Raw genomic sequence first — 24,675 nt, 5'->3', positions numbered from 1 at the left:
GCACAAATTTTAAAGTTGGGCAGTGACAATGTTGCTGACCACACGGAACTATGAGGAGACCCCTACCGGGTTGGTGGAAGTGTAAATCAGTACCTCTTTGGAAGATGGTTTGACTTTATCTTACAGATTGAAAGTTCTTTCTCCACACATACTCTGCAGAAGTTTATCCACCTGTGTACCAGCAGGTGTGTACACAAGCGTTCCTAGCAGCAGCATTTGTAACAGTGAACCCCTACACCTTTCACATAGGCGTCAACAAGTGAGCGTGTACCTGGCAGCTTGTACAGCACCACACCGCGTAGCTGTGAGCTGTGCTGCCACGGAGCGCTAGGTAGTGGACCGTGTGTGGTTCAATGTGTCAACACAGCGAAACCTCACAATCTCGAACCAAAAAGGAAGCGATAAAGGTGATGCCGTTTCTATAAATTCAAACAGACCTGAAGCAATACATCTTTTAGGGTTGTGTATGTAATAATATAGCTATAAGGAAAAGTAAAGACGTTTTAAAAAATAACAGAGTGGCGATTATCTGTGAGAGGAGTAAGAGATTCATTAGGAGTACCCTACTTAAGGCATTGGCAGTGGTGGTGGTCTGTTTCTGAAGCAGGAGGCACAGAGATGTGCACTGATGTTTTCTCTTGTACATGTGCTCTGTTTTGTGTGTGTGTGTGTGTGTGTGTGTGTGTGTGTGTGTGAAAACTGTCAGTCATTTGTGAGAATCCACTGCAGTAGTCTGGAGGGGAGCACACTAGGATCTTTTATTTTTTTGTCAGTGCTTCGGTGCTTCTCTTGCCGATGGTCCTGAACTTAGTTCAGGTCCTGAATTTAGAAAAACAGTCTTGGAATTTCACAGCATCCCTTCAGGCGATTGGCTTTATTCTTGGCAGGGGGGTGGAGAGGAGATTCTTACTAAACCAAGGCTGCAGATTCTGGACAGGTTCCAGCACTGGGTCATGAAGGCAGTCAGCTACAACAGAGGGAGCACTGGAGCAGGAGTCCCAGACCTCTAACTTAGACATTTTATTTCTCTTGACCTCCATGTCCTCATCTGTGAAATGAGTAAATGGGATTAGGTTATCTCCAAGGTCCTTCATACCTCTGTTCTGAGGTTGTGATCTTCCTCTCAACCTCAGTGTCTTCTCAGCCAGGTCCCAATGATAAGAAGTCAGAACTGCTGCCTGCTGGATGGAATAGCAGTAAGGACCTGTATGTCCTCCGGTATGAGTCTAAGGATGGGTCCAGACAGCTCCTTGTGAAGGCGGTCACCGTGGAGAACAGCATGATCATCAATGTGCTGGTGAGTCTCAGGGACATGTTGGCACCTGCTGGTGGGAGCGGACGTTGGGATCACCTTTGTGCAGCCCATTTAACAGTACAGATCAAGAGCCTTAAATGTTTGTGAGGACTTTACCCAGTGACCCTACTTCTGGAACTAAGACAGGAATCCTCCATATAGAAAAGCTTTGTGCTCAAAGATGCTCACCTTCTGGTATTACCAAGGGGGGTACTTCATCACAGGGGAATGATTATGTAAATGATTATGCAAATCATCCTTTCGATGACACCAGGGAAGGAAAAAAGCTTACTATAGGCCGGAGCAGGGGCTACTTTTAGTTCTTCAGATAAACCTAGCCCTCTGCTATCCTAGTGCCCTTACATGTCTTATTTCCAGGGATGGAAAACTCTCCCCACCACCGTGGGCTGCCTCACACACACCCTCCTCCCTTCAGCTCCTGCAGATCCCTTCTCATTTTTCACTTCCTCAAAAAGTGTAGTTCTGCCTACCTAGTCTTCACCTGCCAGAAAAATCTAAATTATGCCTCTCTACTTCATCATTTTATTTCCTTGCTGGTCCTGACCACAGTTTGTAATTATGTACTTAGTTGTCCTTTGATTTGATGTTTATCTTCTGCTGCTGGACTCTAAGACCCCCAAGGGCAGTGACTCTCCTGTTAAGTTAGTCTTCGTTGTCTCTGTGTGCTCATATGAAAGTAGCATGCAGTCTGTATTGCACTGTACCTGCCTTTTTCACTCAATATATTTTGGGGGTCTTTACATGGAAATGCATGTAGATACACCTTATTCATTTTAACTAGTATGTAGATTTTATAGTACCATAATTTATCCCTTTATGTTTTTTTTCCCCTTATTTAAATTCAGTTTAGTTAACATATGCTGTATTATTAACGTATGCTGTATTATTATTTCAGGGGTAGAATTCAGTGATTTATCAGTTGTGTATAACACCCAGTGTTCATTACATCACATGTACTCCTTAATATCTGTCTCCCAGTTACCCCATCCCCCCCACTGACCTCCCCTCCAGCAACCCTCAGTTTGTTCCCTGGAGTTAAGAGTTCTTATGGTTTGCCTCTCTCTCTGTTTTTATCTTATTTTTCCTTCCCTTCCCCTATGTTCATCTTACCCTTTCTGTTTTGACAAAGACTTAGATCATGTATCAGACAGAGTTCTTAGTTATAAATAACAAAATTCCCTCAAGTTATTCAAATAGATGTGGTTTATTAAAAGAACTGGGATAGCCATTGAATTGTTGGGAGGGCTGGAGAAACAGGTTCAAGGCTGGGCTTTCAAGACAGTGCTCACAAGCACACCATGAAAACCACTGCTGCTGCCACCACCCCAGGCATGAGGTGCTGGCTTGGGCTGTGGGCCCTGGAGCTTCTCATGAGCTGTCCATGCCTCTGCTGCTGCCCTTCTGAGCAAGACATCTACCCTTTGTTGGGCCTGCTTTTCCATGTTGCCCACCTCCAAGTCAAACATGTGCATCCATTTGACACGTCAGTGATATGCCTGTGCCCAGGCTGCAAAAGAGCCTGGCAAGTAGGTTTACTGGGCTCAGCCTCAGAAAGGCAATCTTTCTAAATCAAAGCAGACCCCAAGCACTGGAAGGGTATTCCACATATTACAGACATTCCTGGTATGTTCTTTGTGTGTATATTTCTTTAACCTGAATATTTAACTATTTTAAATATTTAAATATTTAAATATTTAAATATTTTCCCATTAGCCCAGAAATATCCCCAGTCTCTCGTTTTCTGTTTTCATTTTTCTAGGAAAGTGGGTCACAGCAGGTATCAGATTTGACCCTGAATTTGGATGATTATATCGATTCAGAACACCTGGCTGACTTCCACAGGTACTTCTAAGTGATGGCTTTTCCTTGGGAAAAAGAAGAGAGAAAATGGAATGGGGTGGAGAAGTCCAGAGAGTCAAGAAAGGTTAATAAAATGATCTTTGTCTTCTGGGCACAGTCACTTCCAGTACTAGGTCATGAAGGCAGTCAGCTACAAGGCAGGAAGCAGTAAAGCAGGAGTCTGGAGACTAGGTCTCACACCTCTAACTTGGACATTTTATTTCTCTTGACCTCTGTGTCCTCATCCGTGAAATGAGGAAATGGGATTAGATTATCTGCAAGGTCTAAATTCTCTTTTCTATTTTTAATTTAAGAGAAGATTTACATGGGAAATGCTACGTGAAGTACAATGATAGAAGCGAGAGTCCACAAGTGCTGCAGTGGCTCCAGGGGAGAAGTGGAGTCAGGCCAGTGGGGTCAGTTACAGTGGGCTCCTGGAGAAAAGGTGTGCCTACCTCTACCTCCAACTCTTTCTTTTAAATGAGCTTTATTTTTTAGAGCAGCTTTAGGTTAACAGCAAAATCGAACAGCTGGTGCAGAGTTCCCATGAACACCTCCCCCTCCACTCCCACCTCCACTATCAGCATTCTGTACATTTGTTATAATGGAAGTACCTGCATCAGTACACATTCTCACCCGCATGCCATGGTTTACATTCAGGTTCATTGTTGGCAGTGTGTGTGGGAGTGTTTACTTTTTTTTTTTCTTTTTTAAGATTTTATTTATTTATTTGAGATAGAGCAAGTGAACAAGAAGGTGGGGCAAAGGGAGAGGAAGAAACAGGCTCCCCACCGAGCAGGAAGCCGGACATGATGTGGGGCTTAATACTAGGACCCTGGGATCGTGACCTGAGCTGAAGGCAGACATGTAACCAACTGAGCCACCCAGGAGCCCCGAACATGTTTCTGTTTGTAAGAACCTGCCCTGCTGTTTTCCATGGTGGCAGTACCATTTCACATTCCCACCAACAATTTCTGAGCGTTCCTGTTGCTCCACATCCTTGTCAGCATTTGGTGGTGTTAGTTTTTCAGATTTGGCTATTCTAATAAGCATGTAGTAGTATCTTGTTTTAATTTACAGTTCCCAAATGACACACGTCGTGGAGCGTCTTTTCGTATGCTTATTTTCCATCTGCATATCTTCTTTGGTGAGGTGTTTATCTAGATCTCTGGCCCATTTTTTAATTGGGTTGTTTATTCTCTTGCTGTTAAGTTTTAAGAGTTCTTTGTGTATTTTGGGTGATGATATTTTATCATATATGTTTTGCAAAGATTTTTTTCCCTGTCTGTCTTATTTTCTCATTCTCTTGACTTTATTTTGAAATTTGCTACTCCACAGAAAAGGTGGTTTGCAAAAATATGGTGAACGCCCATATGTCTGTCAACTAGATTTACCAGTGTTTAATGTTTTACCATATTTGCTTAATCTTTCTGTGTGCTCTTCTGTTCTTGAACCAGCTGAGAATTATCTCCAGACTTTGTGAACCTTCACCCCTAAATACTCCAGCAGCATCTTTATCTCCTTGTTCGGATGAGGGCGTCCTCCTGTATGACATTAGCACAGTGGTCACACTCGGGAAGCGTAGCGCGGACTCAGGAGTATCACTGAATACGCAGTCCATGCTGATATTTCTGCTGTCATCCTGGAGTGTCCTTTATAGCTAGTCTTTGGGCTTTTTGGTTTTGAGGGTTCTTTCTTACCCAACCAAAGATCTTCATGGCCCTTTAATTCTCTTGAATCCAGAACAGTTTCCTAGATGTTTGTTTTCCACGGCCTTGGTATTTTCGAAGACTCCAGATCCGTAATCATGTAGAATGTTCAGATTGTTTCCTAGCAATCAGATTTATTAGGTTATTTGGTCATCATTTGATTCAGACCGATCATTTTTGACAAGAGCATTGCATAGATGACACTGTGTTCTCCTCAGTGTCTCACTTCAGGTGCAGACGTCTGTCTCGTTGAATCTGTTCAGTTTGATCACTTGGCGATCACTTGGTGTCTGCCAACTTTCTCCCTGGTAAGGGCATCTGTTTTCCTTTATGTTTAATAAGTCATCTGCAGGATTATACCAGCAGACTGTGAGTACTCTGCTTCCTAGCAGTCTTCCATCTAGCAGTCTTGGCATCTATCCATGATTCTCGCCTGAGTCTGTTATTACAGAGATAAATGTAAGACAGTAATTTTCTGTCTTAATCATTCTTTTTACATTTATCATCATTTAAAAAAAAAGTTTTTTCCTGTCTCCTTTATTTTTATTTTTTTTAAATAAATAGACTTAAATGTAGACTTAAAGTTTCTTTTTTATTCTAAGTTATGGTCCATTTCTATCATTCTTTGGATGCCCAGTGGGAACCCTTTAGGCTGCCTTCTTTGTCCTTTTGACATGTACCCATCATTCCTAGAGTGTTTCATACTTTCTGACACAGTAAGATGTCCCAGCCTCACCCTGTAATTTTCTTGCCCCTGCCTTGAAATCAGTTGATTTTCTAAGGAGCCATGATTTCTGTTAGTGGGGAATCATATTTAAAAACCAGAATCTGAGCTCTGAATATGCTCATTAATACTAAGGATGTCATTGCTTCCAGGCACTTTCAGTGAGTGAATAGAGCTTAGAATCTTTTTCCTTAAAGTCTTTTCTTAAATTTTAAAGTGATGCTTTCATTTTTAATCTAACACTATGGGATTCTTACTCTTTTATTCTGTACTTTAGCTCTCTTCTGTGGTGAGAACTCCAGTTTCCAACAGCATCAACATATGTACTCATTTGTTTGATCCTAAAATACACAGTCTCTGACCTGCTACATCAGTATCAATGAAGAAAAAATCAACCAAATAAAGTTTCAAGTACAGTTCCTTTCCAGTTCTTTTTATTCAGCTGTGTCCCACTGAGGATGTACATAGTCAGAGTATTATGTTCAGAGGGTACTTACTCCTTTTCTGTAAGTGTAATGAAACTGTTACGTGGTTAGGCCCAGTTATTTCCACTTTCTTGCATCATAGGGACTTTTTTGCCATCCTCCTTGACCTTCTTGATTTTAGAGGAAGCCTGGCATGAGTGTAAATTCACAGTCATCAGAACAGCCTAGAAACCCTGATTAGAATCCTAATCAGGAATAACCGTTTTGAACCCACCCCACTCCTCTCAAACTTGCAGACCATCTGCCTCCATGATTGAGGCCACCCCTTCATCTCTGCCCCTCTTCCAAGCAGCCTTTGTGTGAGGAGCTCCTGACTTGTGCTCGGCTCACCACCTTCAGTTGATTCCCCACACAGAAGTCTGACCAGCCTTTTTAAAACATGGTCATGGTTAAAACCCTGGCTTGAAATCCTTCAGTGATACAACCTCCCATACATTAGGATGGCTACTATCACAAAACAAAACAAAACAAAACAAAATAACAAGTATTGTCCAGGATGTGAACAGATTGGAATCCTTGTGCATGGTTGGTGGAAATTTAAAATGGTACAGCCACTGTGGAAAACAGTGTTGTGGTTCCTCACAAAATTACATTACCATAGAATCTAAGAATTCTGCTTCTGGGCATATACCCAGTAGCACTGAAAGGGTCCAGAATACATACTTGTACACTCACGTTTATAGAAGCATTATTCACAGTAGCCAGAAGGTGGAAGCCACGTAGGTATCCATGAATACCTAGAACAGATGAATGCATAAACAACGTTGTATAGATGCACAGTGGCATACATACAGTGTGGTCTGTACCTACAGTTACTCAGCTTTAAGAAGGGAGGAAGAGCTGGACATAGGCTTCCACATGGAATAACCTTGAGGACATTATGCTAAGCAAAATAAACCACTCACAAGCAAACATGTTATGATTCCGCTTAGATGAGATACCTATAGTAGTCAGACTCATAGAGACAGAAAGTAAAACAGTGGATGCTGGGGCTGGGAAAATGGGAGAATAGGGAGTTACTATTTCCTGGGTCCAGAGTTTTAGTTTTGCAAGATGGGGAGCTCAGAAGATGGCTAGTGGTGGTGACTGTAATCTGCACCCTCACACCGCTGAGCTCTATGCTTACAGATGGTTACGCTGCTAAATTTTATATGTATTTTCCCACAATTAAAAAATTTTGTTTTCACTCTGAAAAATACTCAGAACCCTCCAGTGAGTGTTGTTTGCTCTTAGGATAAAAACAAAATCCTCGATGAGGCCTCAAGCCTAACTCTGGCAACCTTATCCTGTACCACGTCCCCCCTAGTGGCTGTGCCTCAGCCACTGTGCCACACGCACCACTGCCCCGCTTCTGAGCTCTCCCCTGTGCCTAGAGCACTCTCCCTGACCACCTCACGCAGCCAGCTCCCGGTCTTCCTTCAGTTCCCATTGAAATTTGAGTTCCTCAGAGAAGCCTTGCCTGCCTGCCCACCAGGTCTGAAGTTTCATAACACCCTTTTAAGCATTTGATACGTCGGTATTTTATGGTTCGAGTTGGTCACCCCCACCCTGGCCTGTGATCTCCTTGAGGGCAGGGCCTGGGTCTGTTCTGCATATAGTGGCCAGTGGAATGAGTGAAGTGAGGCCAGCCCAGAGCAGCAGCCAGAGTGGGTGCTGCACACTGTGTGAGCCCCGCACCCCTAATGTGGGTAAGGAAAGGACGTGGAGCCTTTCTTTTGACTTCTTCATTCTGGAATTGTATTGCAGGAGAAGATGATGAAATCTATGCAGGAACCCAGGTCCCGTGCTAGGCTCTACATGCCCATTCCAGCATTTAGTCCCCTTAGCAGTACTGCGAGAAACGATCACAGTGGCTCCATTTATTTATTTATTTGTTTGTTTTAATACATTTGCTGGGATTATGTGCTGGGGGAGTGTTTTGTTTTGGTTTTTGGTGACTGTGAAATGCAGAACCAACAATGCTACCACTTGTTGTGAGAACAAAACGAGATGTCAGCACAGAGTGCTCAGGGCTGGGTGTAGCAGCTTGTAGTAAACATACAAAGGGAAAAATATCTCATCACCAGGAATCCTCTCCATGGAAACTGAGGCTCTGAGAGCTCGGGTATGGATCTGCCTCCTGATCGTAAGGCCCACCCTCCCTGCTCTGTCCTATTGTCAGTGACACTGAACTGCCTATCTCTAATCACCTTCCCCCATCCAGCCCTCCTTGGTAGTGCTCATGGCTTGGCTTGTCCACACTACGGGGGAGTTTGTGCCCATTGCCGAGCAAACCCTGATTTCCTAAGGAGTAGGAAACCAGTTCCTTTCTGCTGTGCCCCTTCTATTTCTGCCCTTGCAGGATGATAGCCTATAGGCTGTCTTTGCTGCTACCAAAATGGCAGTGCTACAAAGGCTTAGAAATTGTGCAAGAATTTCAGACTGGAATTCTGCAGGTAAACACACATCCTACATAGAGGGATCAGAGGCCTTCTAGCTGTATCCCACACAGCTCATCTGATTGAAAGGAAAGAAGATTTAGATTTTCCCCTTCCACCCAGCTTGGTCAGGGAAGCAGCAAGGTCCCCAAAGTTCTGTGTTCTGAGCAAGAACCTGATTATTGTAGGGATGTAGAAACCACAGGCCCTTAGATCTTCCAAGCCATTTCACGTGTTACACTTTTGAACCACCAACTCTTTCTTCACAGTGTTCTTTAGGATTGACACATTAAAGTGGTAAAAGTAAAATTATTCTGGTGGAAAAGGTAAGGGCAGGAAGTAGAGGTCCCTGGGCTTTCTCTTTTATCCTCCTTGGGCCCCCTTCTGTGAGAGAGAAAATTTGAAATCACTGATCTACTCTAAATTTCTCAGTCATCTTATGGTTATATAATAAAAATGTATTTTTTAATTAAACGTTTTATTTTGAGGGGCACCTAGGTGGCTCAGTTGGTTAAGGGCCCAACTCTTGAGCTCAGTTCAGATCTTGATCTCAGGATCATGAGTTCAAGCCCCGTGTTGTGCTCTATGCTGGGCATGGAGCTTACTTAAAAATTTAAAAAAATCAAAAAATTTTATTTTGTGATAATAATAGTCTTAAATGCAGTTCTAAGAGATAATACGGAGATTCTTTGTATCCTTTATACATTTTACCTCAGTGATCACATTGTACAAAACTGTACAGCTAGGATATTGACATTGATATAAGCCTTTTTAACACCGTAAGAATCCATCTTCTTCTTCTTCTTTTTTTTTTTTTTCTTTTTTTGAAAGGGGTGGGAGGGACAAAGGGAGAGGGTGGGAGAGAGAGAGAGAATCTCAAGCAGGCTCCAGGCTGGAGACTGACATGAAGCTCCATCTCAACCCTATGATCATGACCTGAGCCAAAATCTAGAGTCAGATGCTTAACCTGACTGAGATACCCAGCTGCCCCCATAAGGATCCCTCCTGATGCCCTTTTATAGCCACACCCACTGTCCCTCCCCATCCCTAACCCCAGCAACCACTTATTCTCCATCTCTAAAATTTTATTTCAAAAATGTTAAGGAACACCTACCTAGGTGGCTCATTTGGTTAAGGGTCTGCCTTTAGCTCAGGTCATGATCCCAGGGCCCTAGGATTGAGTCCTGCATCGGGCTCCTTGCTCCATGGGGATCCTGCTACTCCCTCTGCCTGCCATACCCCGTTTGTGCACTCTCTTTGCTCTCGCTGACAAATAAATAAAATCTTTTTTTTTTTTAAAGATTTTATTTATTTGAGACAGAAAGAGAGATCATAAGTAGGCAGAGAGGCAGGCAGAGAGAGGGGAAAGCAGGCTCCCTGCTGAGCAGAGAGCCTGATGTGGGGCTCGATCCCAGAACCCTGAGACCATGACCTGAGCTGAAGGCAGAGGCTTAACCCTCTGAGCCACCCAGGTACTCTGAAATAAAATCTTCTAAAAAATACCTTTGCCTTAAAAAAAAATGTTAAGTAAATGGAATCTTACAGTATGTAAGCTTAGGCTTATGGGATTGGCTTTGCTCACTCTGCATAATGCCATATGCACTATGAACACTATGGACATAAGCATACCTGAATGCTGTGGACATTCAGGTACAGGCTTTAGTGTGGATGTAATTCTCTTTTCTGTGATAAATGCCCAAGAGCACAATGACAGTTGCATGTTTAGTTTTTTAAGAAACTGCCAAATGATTTTCTAGAGTGTCTGTGCTGTGTTACGTGTCTACTGCCAGTGAAGGAGTGATACCATTTCTCTGCATCTTCACCAGCATTTAGTGGTGTTACTCTTTTTCATTTTAGTTATTCTGATAGGTATGTAGTATTATCTCGTGGTTTTAATTTGTATTTCCCTAATGGCTAATGACGTTGAGCATCTTTCCATGTGTGTATTTGCCATATGTGTATCTTCTTTGGCAAAGTGTCTGTATGTATCTTTTGCCCATTTGCTTTCTTTCTTTCTTTCTTTCTTTTTTTTTAAGATTTTATTTATTTATTTGACAGACAGGGATCACAAATAGGCAGAGAGGCAGGCAGGAGGGTGGGGGAAGCAGGCTCCCCGCTGAGCAAAGAGCCCGATGTGGGGCTTGATCCCAGGACCCTGGGATCATGACCTGAGCCGAAGGCAGAGGCTTTAACCCACCGAGCCACCCAGGTGCCCCTTGCCCATTTTCTAATTGGATTGAGTTTCTTTACTGCTGTATGTGTGAGAGTTCTTTATATACTTTAGATGCAAGTCCTTTCTTAGATGATGGCTTATAAATGTTTTCTCCCAGCCTATAGTTTGTTTTTTAATTCTCTCAACAGGGTCTTTCACAAAGTTTTTAATTTTGATAATACTTATTTTATCAACTTTACAGATCATGCTTTTGGTGTCAGGAATGCTTTGCCTAGCTTTAGAGCCCCAAGATTTTCTCTTATGTTTTATCCTAAGCTTTTTATAGTTTTGCATTTTACATTTAAGTCTCTGGTCTATTTTAAGTTAATTTTTATGTAAAATGTGAGGTTTGGATAGGGGTTCATTTTCTTGCCTGTGGATGTCAAATTGCTCCAAACCATTTGTTCTTCCTTCTTTCAACTACTTTTGCAGCTTTTTCAAAAAGCAGTTGTCTGTACTTAATGTGCGCCTGCTTTTAGGTTTTCTATTTTTTCTCATTGATCTTTCTGTGTGTCCCTCTGCCAGTATCACACAGTTTTGATTAATGTAGCTGCATAGTAGACCTTAAAATTGAGTAGAATGATTCCTCCTACTTATCTTGTCAGAAGAGTCCGAGCTATTCCAGGGTCCTTGCCTTTCCGTACTAACTTTAGAATAAGCTTGCCTGTGTCAATAAAAACCTTGCCGGGAGTTGCCTTAAGCCTGTAGATCATTAAATCTTTTATGGGGAAAATAGATATTTTTGCTATGAACATGGTATATCTCTATTTATTAAGTCTTATTTGAATTATTTCATCATCATTTTGTAATTTTCAGCAAGTAGCTCCTGAACATGTTTTTGCTGTTTCTTTTCTGGAGGAGGGGGGTGATTATAAATTGTATTCTGCTCTTAGTTTTGATTCGCAGGTATTCACTGTTAGTATATAGACATGCGTGTTGATCTTCTATGCAGTCACCTTGCTGAACTCATTGTTCTTGGAGGTTTTTTTGGTAGATTTCTTGGGAATTTCAAGGGTGACCGTCATGTCATCTGCAAAAAAGGGAAGTTTTATTCCCCTTCTAATCTATATTTTTTCTTTTTTCTTATTTACTTATTGCTTTATTGCAATGGCTAGAACTTCAGTGTTATGTTATTTAAGAGTGGTAAAAGAGAACATCCTTGCCATATTCCCAGTCTGAGGCAAAGCATTGAATCTTTCATTATTTTATTATAATTTTCATTCAAATTCTGACTTTATTTACTGGATTTGTAACAACTAATAGTTGTTCTGTTAACTTACTTAGGTAATGTATGTAAAGGACTTAGAACAGTGCCTGTCACATAGTAAGTGCTCAATAAATATTAGTTGTTGTATCATTATTGCTCCATATATATGAGCAGCCTTTTCCCAAAACTCAGTATTTAAGGTCCCAAGAACATACTACCTAAATCATATGGGAATACAATCCATATTTGCCACTTTTACCTGTTGAGTAACTTCCCAGTTAAAGGGAAATAAACTTAATTTGTAAGACTTCTACCTCTCTTTCCATTCTAGTAAATCTTAAAAGGGGGAAAAAAGTCATAGCTCAGCTTTTGTTCCATCCTTCCCTACTCCCCAGTCTTTCCCTCCCACTTAGCTTCAGAAATATCCTGCAGTCAGCTCAGGGCTTTCATTATTAAAATGATTGTTATTGTGGTTTTTTTTTTTAAGGTTTTTATTTATTTATCTGACAAAGAGAGCACAAGCAGGGGGTGCAGCAGGTAGAGGGAGAGGGAAAAACAGGCTCCCTACTGTGCAGAGAGCCCGATGTGAAAGGCTTGATCCCAGGAACTGGAGATCATGACCTGAGCCGAAGGCAGACACTTAACCTATCGAGCCACCCAGGAGCCCCTATTAAGTATTTTGTTAACTGTGGATTTTTGTTGGTGTTCTTTATGAAGCTCAAGAGGTTCCCTTCTGTTCCTGGTTTGTTGAGTTTTTATAATGAATGGATTTCCATGTTGGATTTGGTCAAATGCATTGGATTTGGTCAAATGCATTTTCTGCATCCGTTGGTAGGATCATATATCTTTTCTTTGCTTATTGATACAGCAGGGATTTGTGAATACTGAACCAGCCTTGCATGCTGACAGTGAATCCTGGGGGTGTATGATTCTTTTAATATATTTTTTAATTCTACTTGTTAGTACTTTGTTGAACATTTGTGCATCCAAGTTCATGGGAAGTGCGGGTCTGTAGTTTTGTTTTTTGTGCTCTTTTGTCTGGCTTTGATGTGAGGCAATCCTGGCCTCATAAAATGAGTTGGGAAATGTTTCTTCCTCTCCTATTATCTGGAAATAGCTGTAAATTAGTCTTAATTCTTCTTTAAGTGTTTGGTAGCATTCTCCACTGAAATCATCTGGCTCTAGAGATTTTTTGTTTTGGGTGCTTAAGTATGAATTTCTTTACTGTAATAGAACTCTTCAAATTATTTTATTTTGGCTGAGTTGTTAGTTTGTGGTTTTTGAAGAAGTGGTGTGTTCTAAGTAGTTGAAGTTGTTAGTATTCTCTTATTATCCTTCCAGTGACAATACATGTGTTGTAATATCCCATGTCATTCTTGCTATAGGTGATTTGTGTCTACTCTCTTTTTGTGTTTGCCAGTCTTGCTAAGAGTTTGTTGATTTTATTCATTTTTTGGAAGAACCTTTTTTTTTAATTAATTTTCTCTCTCATTTTCCTATTTTCTCTTTTATTGATTTTTATTCTTTATTATTTCCTTACTTCAGCCTTGCTTAGGGCTTTTTAAAAAAATTTTATTTATTTGACAGACAGAGGTCACAAGTAGGCAGAGAGGCAGGCAGAGGGTGGGGTGAAGCGGGCTCCCCCCCAGAGCAGAGAACCCGATGTGGGGCTCCATCCCAGGACCCCAAGATCACAACCTGAGCTGAAGGCAGAGGCTTTAACCCACTGAACCACCCAGGTGCCCCCTTGTTTAGTGTTTTATTTGCTCTTTTTCTAGGTTCTTGAGGTCAGAATTTTGATTATCCATTTCCTTCCTCTTTTCCAATGTGAGCATTTAGTGCAATGAAGTTTCTTCTCAACACTTTTAGCCATATCCCTGCCTATTTTTTTCTAAGATTTTAAAATTTATTTTAAGAGAGAGTATGCAAGTTGGGGGAGGGTCAGAAGGGGAGGGAGAGAATCCCAAGCAGATGCCCGGCTGAGCGGGGAGCCCCATCACAGGACTCGATCTCTCAACCCTGATCATGACCTGAGTCAAAATCAAGAGTCAGCCACTCAACTGACTGACACACTAGGCACACCTACCCCACATAATATGTTATATATTTTTATTTAGTGCTTTGTATTTTTTTTTTTTTCATGTCTTCCTCTGTGACCTGAGGGTTTTCTAGAATTGGGTTAATTTCCATTATTTAGAGACTTCCTTCTATTTTGATGTTTGGTATCATTCCATATGGTCAGAGAACATACTCTATATAGTTCAGGTTTTTAAAATTTGTAAGATTTGCTTTTTGGCCCAGGATATGGCTCATTTTAAATTTCAGATTTTTAGGAATTCTGGAGCACTACCCACTCATTGCTACCTCAGCCTGCCTCAACACTCAGCTACAGCCCACCATGCTTGGCTGTCACAGGCAGAGAAAAGAGGCCCAGCGTAGCCTTCCGAGGGCTCTGAGTTGGTGACAAAACTGGACCTTGAGCCCCCAGAGCCCCACCTACCTGGACCAGGAACCTGGTTCATCCTCCCCAAGAGCCTTGGCCGTCCATGACCCTTCCCATGACCCTTGATGAACACACAATGAGGCTGAGGAGAGGGTTGGGCAGGTACAGAGGAGTAGCCAGTCCAGGCCCTGTGCCCCTGCACTGTCACCTCTTTCTAATGGGGTGGTAAGCGAGGAGGGGCAACTCAGATGCCTAAGAAGCTTAGGCCCAAATCTCGGAGACGACACCGGGCTGTTGCCCCCCTCACACAGGTCCGCCGGGCGGCCTGTCCCCACCCTTGCAAACAGTCCAAGCGCAAAGTGAAGAGCTATCAGGGCCGCCACTGCCGCCGCCGCCGCCGCCGCTGCCAGAATAGTGTATACGGGGTTGCCAGCCAGGTGCAAGCAGTTGACACCTCGTCTCCTTCCTACAGGACCTACAAGAACAGTGAGGAACTTCGGTCTCGCATTGTGTCTGGAATCATCACACCTATCCATGAGCACTGGGACAAGGCTAGTGTCAGCAGTCCCCACCGGGAGTTTCCGCCTGCCACTGCCAGAGAGGTGGACCCGCTCCGGATTCACCCACAGCACCCACACACGAGCCGGCAGCCTCCCTGGTGAGTACAGAGCCCCCAGCAGGCAGCCATCCCGTGCTTCTGCAGGGTTCTAGCCATAACCATCCTGCCACGTGGCCCCCTCTCTGGCTTCCATGTGTCTGCAGCAGATTGTCTGAGTCTTGGTGGATGGAGACAGAAGTGGAGCATTGAGTTCTGATACAACTCCTAGTCACCCTTACTACCCAGCTTCTTTGTGTTGCAGGGACCGGGGCTGGGCATTTCAGGGAAACGCGGAGATGCAGAAGTACCTTCCCAGAGGGGTTGGAGGCCAACTGTCTTTCCCGTTCCATTTCATTCATGGTAGCCACCTAACCTCTTTGACAGCTTCAGAACTTTTCCAAAGCAACATGGGATATGAGCATGTCTCATCCAAGATCTTACCAGGTTAGGGTGGCAGCATCTACGACAGGAGACTCGTGCTCTGAGGAAGGAGACGAGAACCAGCGGGAGACCTTAGTCTCTGGCTGAGACAGTGCTTTTCCCAATTTGGAATCCCCAGTGTAGCAGTAATGGGGGTCTGGGGCATCACCATGGGGCCATAATAAGCACCCAGTAAGTGTTCACTGCCATTGTTATTTTATCCTGTTTTGCAATTAACGTATCTTTGTTTAGTTAAAAAATGGGAAATTAATTTATTACAATGAATAATAATTGGTAAGTCTCTTTGGTACTCTTCAGAAATCCTGTGGGGAGGGCGAATACTAAAAAGTAGTTGAAGGGTTGGGAACAGCTTGTCTAATCTAACCTCCTTATTTTATAGACAGGACCACAGGTAAGATGACCTGCCTGAGGTCACCAGCCACTAATAAAGAGTCAGGGCCAGGGCTGCAGTTCAGTTGTCAAATCCCAGTGTAGTGCTGTGGCTATGATGTGGCCAAATCTGGTGGCAAGATTTAAGAACAAGCCCTGGATGGCAATCAAGAGGGTTGGGGTGGATTTTTACACCTTAAGTAATTAGTAGTTCTCAGCTGTCTCAGACTCTCTGCCCATGTCTAAACAAATACTTTGTGGAATCTCCTTTACTTTTCTTGAAATGATATTCATAGATAATCTAACTGAATGCACATTTCAAAAGGAATCAGTATAAAGTCCTAACTGTAATATAAATGAGAAATAGAGAGTAATTAATAAGATAATGTCTGATTGATCATGTAGATGCTTAAGTAGAGTTACACTGGAAAATACAGTCAGACATTTGCACTTGTATATGGAATTATATAGAATTTGACAGCAACAAAAGCTGGCATATACACATGTATTCAAGCCAAATTCAAATACTATAAACTGCATTGCTGTTACTAACATGACTCTTCAGAAATGATGAACAGTTCTTAGGAGAATGGCAAACAAAATATTAGATGGAGAATGTCTCATTAGACTTGGATAATTTATGAAGGCTTTACACCTCCCTGAACACCTAACAAGACTTTGGAAAGTTGTGTGGGATGCAGGTCATTTTTCTAATGTAGAACTTGTTATGTAGAATGTGCCTTGTCTCTAGCGTCCGCCTCAAGTGCTGCGAGGATCCTCCAACCACAGAGGCAAGCAGGAATCCCCCCAGGGCTTCCACAGCAGCACCTCGAAGCTCTGCCACCCTAACTAGGAATCAGACCTGGAGTTTTTAATTGTGAAGATAAAACTTCCTAGCCTTGGAAGAATTGAAAGAATCAACCATGTTGCAGCATCTCCTGAAAGAACGTATCTAGGCACCAATCATCAGCGTTTGCTGAAACCCTTAGGTAGCAGGCTGATGGAGAACTTTATAAAGAATAGATCCAGGCTGATAGCACCTGAGCCCATAGATCAATCTTAACACTAAAAATGGTGTAGCCAGACATTTTTAAGTGTTTTCTGATATGATGCAGCAGTAAGTACACAGCAGCCTGGGTTTAGATCTAACTCCCAGACGAAGCATGAGGGATAGAAGAATGAGTTAAATAGACACATGAGGATACATGTGTTGCAGCCAAAACTGGAACATTTTAAAAAACTGAACATTTTTTACAGGATAAATTAACCTTGTTTTCATTGTCAAATGAATGGCATGAGGAAAAAAGGGAGAGCAGGGCTGTTATTAAAAGAGTTATATCAACTAAATACAGTGTTTGACCTTGTCTGGATCCGTGGGGCCCTGATACCAAAACCAGAGACCTCAGAAGAAAGGTACAAACCAGTATTCCTTTTGAATATAGATTTTAAAATCCTCAACAAAATACTGGCAAAATAAATCCAGCAACGTAGAAAAAGGATTATATACCATGACCAAAAGAAATTTATCCCAGAAATGGTTGGTTTAACATCTGAAAATAAGTTAGTGTAATATACCACATTAATGGAACAAAGGACAAAATCACATGTTCATTTCAGTAGAGAAAAAGCGTTTGACAAAATCCAACACCCTTTCAGAATAAAAGCATTTAGCAATAGAAGGAGTTTCTTATTCAATAAATAGCATCTGCAGAAAACCCACAGCTAATATCCTAGTTAAGGAAGAAAGACTAAATGCTTTCCCCCTAAGATCAGGAGTAAGACAAGAATGTCTACTCTTGTTACTTTTATGCAACATCATACTTGAGATTCTAGTCAAGACAATCACTCGAGAAAAAGGAGAAGTATCTAGATTAAAAAGGAAGATGTAAACAAACTCTTTTACATGAACTCTCATATATAGGACATCCGAAGAAATCTTCTAAAAAAACTTTTAAAATAAACAAGTTCAGCAATGTGACAGGATACATGATCAAAAAACAAAAATCAGTTGTATTTCTGTACATGAGTAAGGAATAATCTGAAAATTAAGGAAATGATCCCATTTATAATAACCCCAAAAGAAAAAATATTTAATAAATTTAACAAAAATTAACTTGTACACTGAGAATTATAAAACATTTTTGAAAGAAATTAAGATTAAATAATGGAAACACATCTGTGTTCATAGATAAGAAGAATTAATATAGGCAGTATTCTCCAAATTGATATACGTATTTAGTGCAATCCCAATCCCAGAGTTTCTTGTTTGTAGGTTTTTTGTTTTCTGGGGTTTTTGTTTTTGTTTTTGTTTTCAGAAATTGTCAAGCTGATCCTAAAATTCATATGGAAAATCCAAGAGAACCAGAATAACCAAAGCAATTTTGAAAAAGAAAAAAAACTCACACTTTCCAATTTCAAAACTTATTACAAAGCTGCAGTAGTCAAGACAATGTGGTACTGAAATAAGGATAGACATGTAAAGCCAAGGGAATAGAATTGAGATCTAGAAATAAACCCAGGGGTGTCTAGATGGCTCAATGGGTTGAGCCTCTGCCTTTGGCTCAGGTCGTGATCTCAGGGTCCCGGAATTGAGGCCTGCATGGGGCTCTCTGCTCAGCAGGGAGCCTGCTTCCCCCCCCACCCCACTGCCTGCCTCTCTGCCTACTTGTGATCTCTCTCTCTCTGTCAAATAAATAAATAAAATCTAAAAAAAAATTAAAAAAAAATAGAGATAAACCCATACATCCATGGGCAATTGATTTCAGCAAGTGTGCCAAAATAGTTCAGTGGGGGAATAACAGTCTTTTCGAATGGTGCTGAAACAACTCTGTGTCCACAGGCAAAAGAATGCAGTTGGACCCCTTCCTCACACAGAAATTGACTTAAAATTAGATACAACACCAAAAGCACAAATTGGACTTTGTCAAAATTAGAACCTTTTGTGCATCAAAGAACAGTCAAGAAAGTGAACAGATAACCCACAGAATGGGAGATAGCATTTATGAATCATAGTTGACTGTAGGCTTGTATCGAGAATACATAAGTCTTACAACTCAGTAATAAAAAAGCCCAGTTTAAAAATGGTCCAGAATAATTAAAGTAACCCATGAGCATGTGAAAGATGCTCAAAATCATTAATCATCAGGGAAACAGAACTCCACAGCACAGTGAAATAGCACGTACTTCTGTATGTGGATGTCCATAGTATATTCATACTGGCCAAAAAGTGGAAACAGCCTAAATACCCATCAGCTGATGATCAGATCTACAAAGTGACAAGTGTGTACAGTGAAAGTTATTCACCAGTAAAAAAAGGATGAACTACTGATGGATGTCACAACCAGTGTGAGCCTTGAAAACATTTTGCTGAGTGAGAGGATCTACATATTGTATGATTTTATGTGAATTGTCCAGAATAGGCAAATCCATACACACAGAAAGAAGATTAGTCATTGCCAGGAACCGAGGTGGAGGGATTGGTGGGAATGAATAGGGAATGACTGCTAATTGGTACAGAGTTTCCTTTTGGGTGCAGAAAATATTCTTCTTCTTCTTTTTTTTTTTTTTAAGATTATATTTATTTATTTGAGAGAGAGAGAGCATGAGAGGGCAGGGGTCAGAGGGAGAAGCAGACTCCCTGCCAAGGAGGGAGCCCGATCTGGGACTCGATCCCGGGATTCCAGGATCGTGACCTGAGCCGAAGGCAGTTGCTTAAGCAACTGAGCCACCCAGGCGCCCAGGTGAAGAAAATATCCTAATAATATTTGCACACTCTGTGAATGTCTAAAGACCACTTCCCTGTATAGTATAACTGGGTGAATTTTGTGATATGTGAAATATTATCTCAGTAAACTGTTAAAAAAAAAGTCCTAGCCTTGCCTTGGCTTTATTGGAAATGTGAACATATAACAAAGAAATGAGGTCTCTGGGTTCAGACTATAAGAAAATTGATAATTGCTCATGATTGAGACTTTTGTGTCTTACCTTCAACTAGAGAGTAGTTTGTTAGTACCTAAGTGGTATTTTGTGGGTTCATCATCATACCAGCAGAAGTGATTTATTTAAAATAAACTGCCGAATGCTTCCCCCCTTAGAAACAAGGCATAGGTATCGACTCTTACCAGTCTTACTCACCATAGTACTGAAAGTTTTGCTACCACATTAAGATGAGAAATAAAATTAAATGAAAGGATACAGATAAGAGAGGAAGAAATAAAACGGTTCGTATTTGCAGATGACCGTGGTCTACATAGAAAATCTCAGGGAATCTACCAAATAATAGCAGTAGCAACAGTAATAATCATGAGTTCAGCAAGGGTTACCAGCCCAGGGCTCAGAATGAATGTGAGCCAGTAACTCAAATGGGATCACAGATCTAAATGTGAAACTTCATGCTATAACACTTTAGAACTCACAGGAGAAAATCTTCTGGATCTAGGGCTTGCTGAAGCATTTGTTAGACACTAAAAGCACAATCTGTAGTAGACATGGTTAAATTGTACTTCATCAAAATTAAAAATGTTTTTGCTCTATGAAAGACCCTGTTAGGAGAATGAGAACATAAACTACAGGCTGGGAGAAATGTTTACAAACCACACATCTGACAGAGCAGTTGTGTCTAAGAAGATACAGAACATTCAAAACTCTACGGGTTTAAAAAAAAGTCCAATCAGAAAATGGGACAAGGATGTGAAGAGATGGCACACTGGAAGGATACACAGATGGCACATAGCACATGAAAAGGTATTCAGCACCATTAGCCATTAGGGAAATGGAAATTCAGCAGTGAAATCCTTCACACCTACTAGACTGGCTAAAAGTAAAAATAAAAATGGTACCAAATGCTGGAGATGGTACAGAGAATCTCAGTCTCTTACCTGTTGGTGGTGGGAATGTAAAATGGTACGGCCACTCAAGAACATTGGCCGTTTCTTAAGCAAACACTTCCTATTAAGATCTAGGAATTGCACTCCTAGGCGTTTATCGTCAAGAAACAAAAATTATGCCCACGCAGAAGCCTATAGACAGATGTTGATAGCAGCTTTATTTGTAATAGTCAAAAACAAACTGGAAGCAATTCAGATGTCTCTGAGTTGGTGAGAGGTTATGCACGCTGTGGTGCTGCCCGAGGAATACTCAGCAAGGTAAAGGAGTAAGAAAAAGCCAATTCCAAAAGGTTACAAACTGTATGATTCCACCTTCACAAAACTTTCAGAATGACAGTATTAGTAGATGTGCTAAACAGATCAGTGTTTGCCGGAGGCTAGGGATGGGGGCAGGCTGTAGGTGCGACTATGAAGGTGAGCGAGGTAGCATGAGGGAGCTTTGCGGTGGTATCACTTGGAGAAAACTGGGTGAAGGTGCGCAGGATTTCTCTGCACCCTTTTTCCAACTTCTCATGACTCTTTAATTATTTTAAAATTAAAGGTATTTGAAAATGTAGATGCTAAGGAACCACTTAGGTTCTTAAGTCCAAAGTATTTCTTGAGCTCACTAGGTGTGCGACACTAGATCCAGCCATGGGTGCTTCGTGAAGACCAGTGATGCCATCTGCTCCTGCTGTCCTCTCATCAGGGAGGGACAGCGTACTAGGGAGCACGTAGAAGAGGAGCCTAAACCACACTTGGTGTTCAGGGAAGACTTCCCCAAGGAGGGGCTGACCTCTCGGCAGGCTCCTAAAGAATGAGGAGGATGCGTTAGCCAGTGCAGAATGGGATAGGGAGGGTGTCCCAGCATGAAGGCCGGCCTGTGCAGAGCCCTGGAAAGATAAGAAGTGAGTAGAGCCAAGTGGAATGGTGGGGGCAGGGAGGGGGGCAGCAGTAAGACAGAAAGCTGAGACTCATTGTTTCCACATGCCACTCTTAGCACGTGGGACTTGGTCCCTTTTTTTCCGCCACCCCACCCACCTCTCCCATATCAATGAGAGAATATTATATGGCATTCTGGAGCACAGGCTTTGGAAGTCGATCAGCTAGATTCAAACCCTGACCTTGTAGCTTGACCTGTCCCTCGGTGAGCACATGTTGCCTCTGGGAGCACCTTGGTCTCCTCATCTGCACCTTGAGAATTGTTATGCTGGTCTGCAAGGTCTCTTAGGATTGATATGTAATGGATGTCACGTGTTGAGTTCATTGCTCAGAATATAGTAAAGGTTAGCTACTCACTCAGTGGACCCCATTCAGATAGCAAGTGGAGATCAAAACCAGACTGAAGGTGTAATGAGTGGACGGTCCTCCCAAAGACAGAACCTTGTTTTATGTTCTTAAATACCTAGCGTCTTCCCCCAACAAAAGGATTTGATGCCGTGGAGCCACTTAAGCTGTGAGAGTATGGACCTGGGGGGGGGGGGGTGTGTGGGGTGACTGCATTTAGGCCCAGCCCCTTACAGACATGGTCTCTTTATCATCAACATTGGCTGCATTTATCAAGGAGAGGACTAATTGCCATTTCTTGGTTGTCGGCCGTGTTGACCGCCGAACCAGGTGCTTTCATTTATGGTGGCTCATCTTCCAGACAGGCCCGTGAGAAGGTTGGTAGCATCCCTGCTCTACACAGGCGGGGTCGGTAGATAAGGAAGTAGTGTGGCTTCCCAGCTTTACCCAACCTGAAGGGGGAAGGCTGGGCCCAGTCTGCCCTTCCGTGGGTCTAACTCTGCCCATGCTTTCCCCACTGTACCCTTTAGTTTTAGTTCATGCGATAATCAATTTGTGTACAAATCCAATATAGTGAGTACACACAGTGTGGAGAAAAATCCATCCCCTTGCCGTCCCTCAATTAGGTCTTTCTCAAGCCAGTCTGTCTCCCAGGACTAGGACACTGCACTACGTGAGAGATGGTCAGAGAAGAGGCAGAATGTTTAGGAGGCTTTTTGTCAGCCGCTCACCCCCCTCCACCCGCACTCCTCGCCAGCCCCCTTCCTCCTCTGTCAGCACAGGTGTCTGTGATGACACCGATTCCTTTATTAGAGCCCCCACCACCACCAGGTTGCTGGGCAACCAGCACTCACACTTTCACCTTTTTGTTTTTTCCTCAAATGCAGGATTTGGGGGCTGGGGCTGTAGGGCAGAAAGGAGGGAAAGAGAAGCACAGGAGCCGGCCCATCTGGCTGCTGCTGGGTGTTAATTAGCCCATCACGGGAACAGCCGAGGCTTGTACTCGGAGTGGGAAATAGCCTCTGCCTCCTTCACAGAGGACATGGTTCCATGTCTCCCTGCTTGCTTTCCACACCCCATCTTATGTAGCCCACCCCTGGAAAACTCCAAAAGCAAACACATAGGGTGTCCGTCTTGGGACAGAAAGAGATCTGCTTCCCTAAGTGTGTGGAGATGTGTACCCGGAGTTTGTCAGAGGATACTGGGCGTGACGCAGGCTGCTTCTCAGCCAGCATACAGGTGGAGAGGACATTCCATTGTGGTGGAGAATTGATAGTGAAAAGTAGGACTGTCCTACTCCTGAGATCTCTAGGGGGAAGAATTACTGAAAACAACCCATCTGTAAGGGAAGGTATTTTTTTTTTTTAATCTAAGCCTAACTTTTGTTGTTGTTGTCTTACAATTCTAACCCATTTCCCTTTGCTCCATCTGTCCTCAGGCAGACCGTATGCCCCAAATCCTATTCGCTCTTTTGAAAAACCAGCTTTTCCTACGCTTAACGGGCTTCACTAAAAATAAATCCTTAGATACAGAGCTCTTGTCATTCAAGATTCATTTTCAGTCCCAATCAGCCTGTCTTTACATATTTTTAATGTTTCCAATATTTTGTGTTCTGCATTTTCTTTTTAAAATTTCATAACCTGTTTACGAAAGTGCTGAATCTATCTTTTTTAGTATCTGATATTTTATTTTGCTGATATGCTATAGTTTGCCTAACTTCCATGGGATATTTTAAGCATGTTCAATTTTTCATTTTAAATAGTAAAGCTATATGCATCTGTATATAGTTTTTTCTTTTGCTTCGTTTGAGTTATATTTTCCATGGTGGCAGATCTCAACATTTTTGGTCTCAGAAAACCCTCTTGAACTCTGAATTATTGAGGAAGAATTATTAAATTTTGAATTATTAAAGAGTTCTTGGGGCACCTGAGTGGCTCAGTTGGTTTAGCGTCTTCTGCCTTCAGCTCAGGTCATGATCCTGAGGTCCTGGGATCGAGTCTTGCATTGGGCTCCGTGCTCAGTGGGGAGTCTGCTTCTCCTTCTCCCTCTACCCCTACCCCCATTCATGCTCTCTCTCTCTTGCTGTCTCTCAAATAAATAAAATCTTTTAAAAAAGAGAGTTCTTGTTTGGGTTCTATCAGTCAGCATTTTACCATATTCGATATTATAGCTAAAATGTTAAAAATACACATTTATTCATTCACTTAAAAGTAACAATAATGAACCCGTTACATGCTAACACAACTAAGAAGTTTTTACAAAAATACCTATTTTTTTCCTCAAACATAAAAATTTGGTGAGAATGACTTGCTTCACGTTGTTGCAGACCTATTTATCATCAGGCATGGAAGACAAGATTCTCATTTCTGCTTCTGCATTTAGTCTGCAGGCAGTGATGTTTTTGTCGAAGCCTTATCAAGATAGTTATTAGATAAAAGAGTGGTTTAATAATGTTTTCAGGGGTGCCTGGGTGGCTCAGTCAGTTGGGCATCCAACTCTGGATTTTGGCTCAGGTTATGATCTCAGGATCATGGGATCGAGCCCCATGTCAGGCTCTGCGCTCAGTGCAGAGACTGCTTGAGATTCTCTCTCTGTTTCTCCCTCTGCCCCTCCCCCTGCTCTCTCACACTATAAGTAAATAAATAAATGAAATCTTAAAAAATAAAAAATTAAATCCACTGGTCTGTCATGTCCTTTGAGTGGATCTTTAACCCAGGTATGATATTGGAAGATGGTATATTGATCATTTGGGAAATATTGGTTG

At 42.1% G+C, this 24,675-nt stretch overlaps 1 protein-coding gene and 1 long non-coding RNA gene across 7 annotated transcripts in view; one reads left to right on the top strand and one right to left on the bottom strand.

Moving 5' to 3' along the window:
* Window positions 1–24,675, top strand: part of PSMF1 (proteasome inhibitor subunit 1) — a 46,811-nt gene that overhangs the window by 8,754 nt on the left and 13,382 nt on the right. For all 6 annotated transcript variants that reach the window (XR_007130028.1, XR_007130027.1, XM_047745225.1 and 3 more), the window contains 3 exons: window positions 1,145–1,297; window positions 3,075–3,157; window positions 14,824–15,009. Coding sequence is in view for 4 of the 6 variants with exons in the window: in XM_047745225.1 (XP_047601181.1) it covers window positions 1,145–1,297; window positions 3,075–3,157; window positions 14,824–15,009 (422 nt within the window). In the remaining 2 variants the exon portion in view is untranslated. The remainder of the gene's footprint in view (window positions 1–1,144; window positions 1,298–3,074; window positions 3,158–14,823; window positions 15,010–24,675) is intronic.
* On the bottom strand, window positions 1,018–6,818 carry LOC125108863 (uncharacterized). Its single transcript, XR_007130029.1, has 3 exons — window positions 6,748–6,818; window positions 6,085–6,200; window positions 1,018–1,048 (listed from the first exon to the last, which is right to left on the bottom strand). It is a non-coding gene; the product is annotated as an uncharacterized LOC125108863 (long non-coding RNA).

Source organism: Lutra lutra, chromosome 9, assembly GCF_902655055.1.
Source record: "Lutra lutra chromosome 9, mLutLut1.2, whole genome shotgun sequence".
NCBI lineage: Eukaryota > Metazoa > Chordata > Mammalia > Carnivora > Mustelidae > Lutra > Lutra lutra.
The sequence above is the reverse complement of the archived record's forward strand: the minus strand, read 5'-3'. Positions and strand labels throughout refer to the sequence as shown.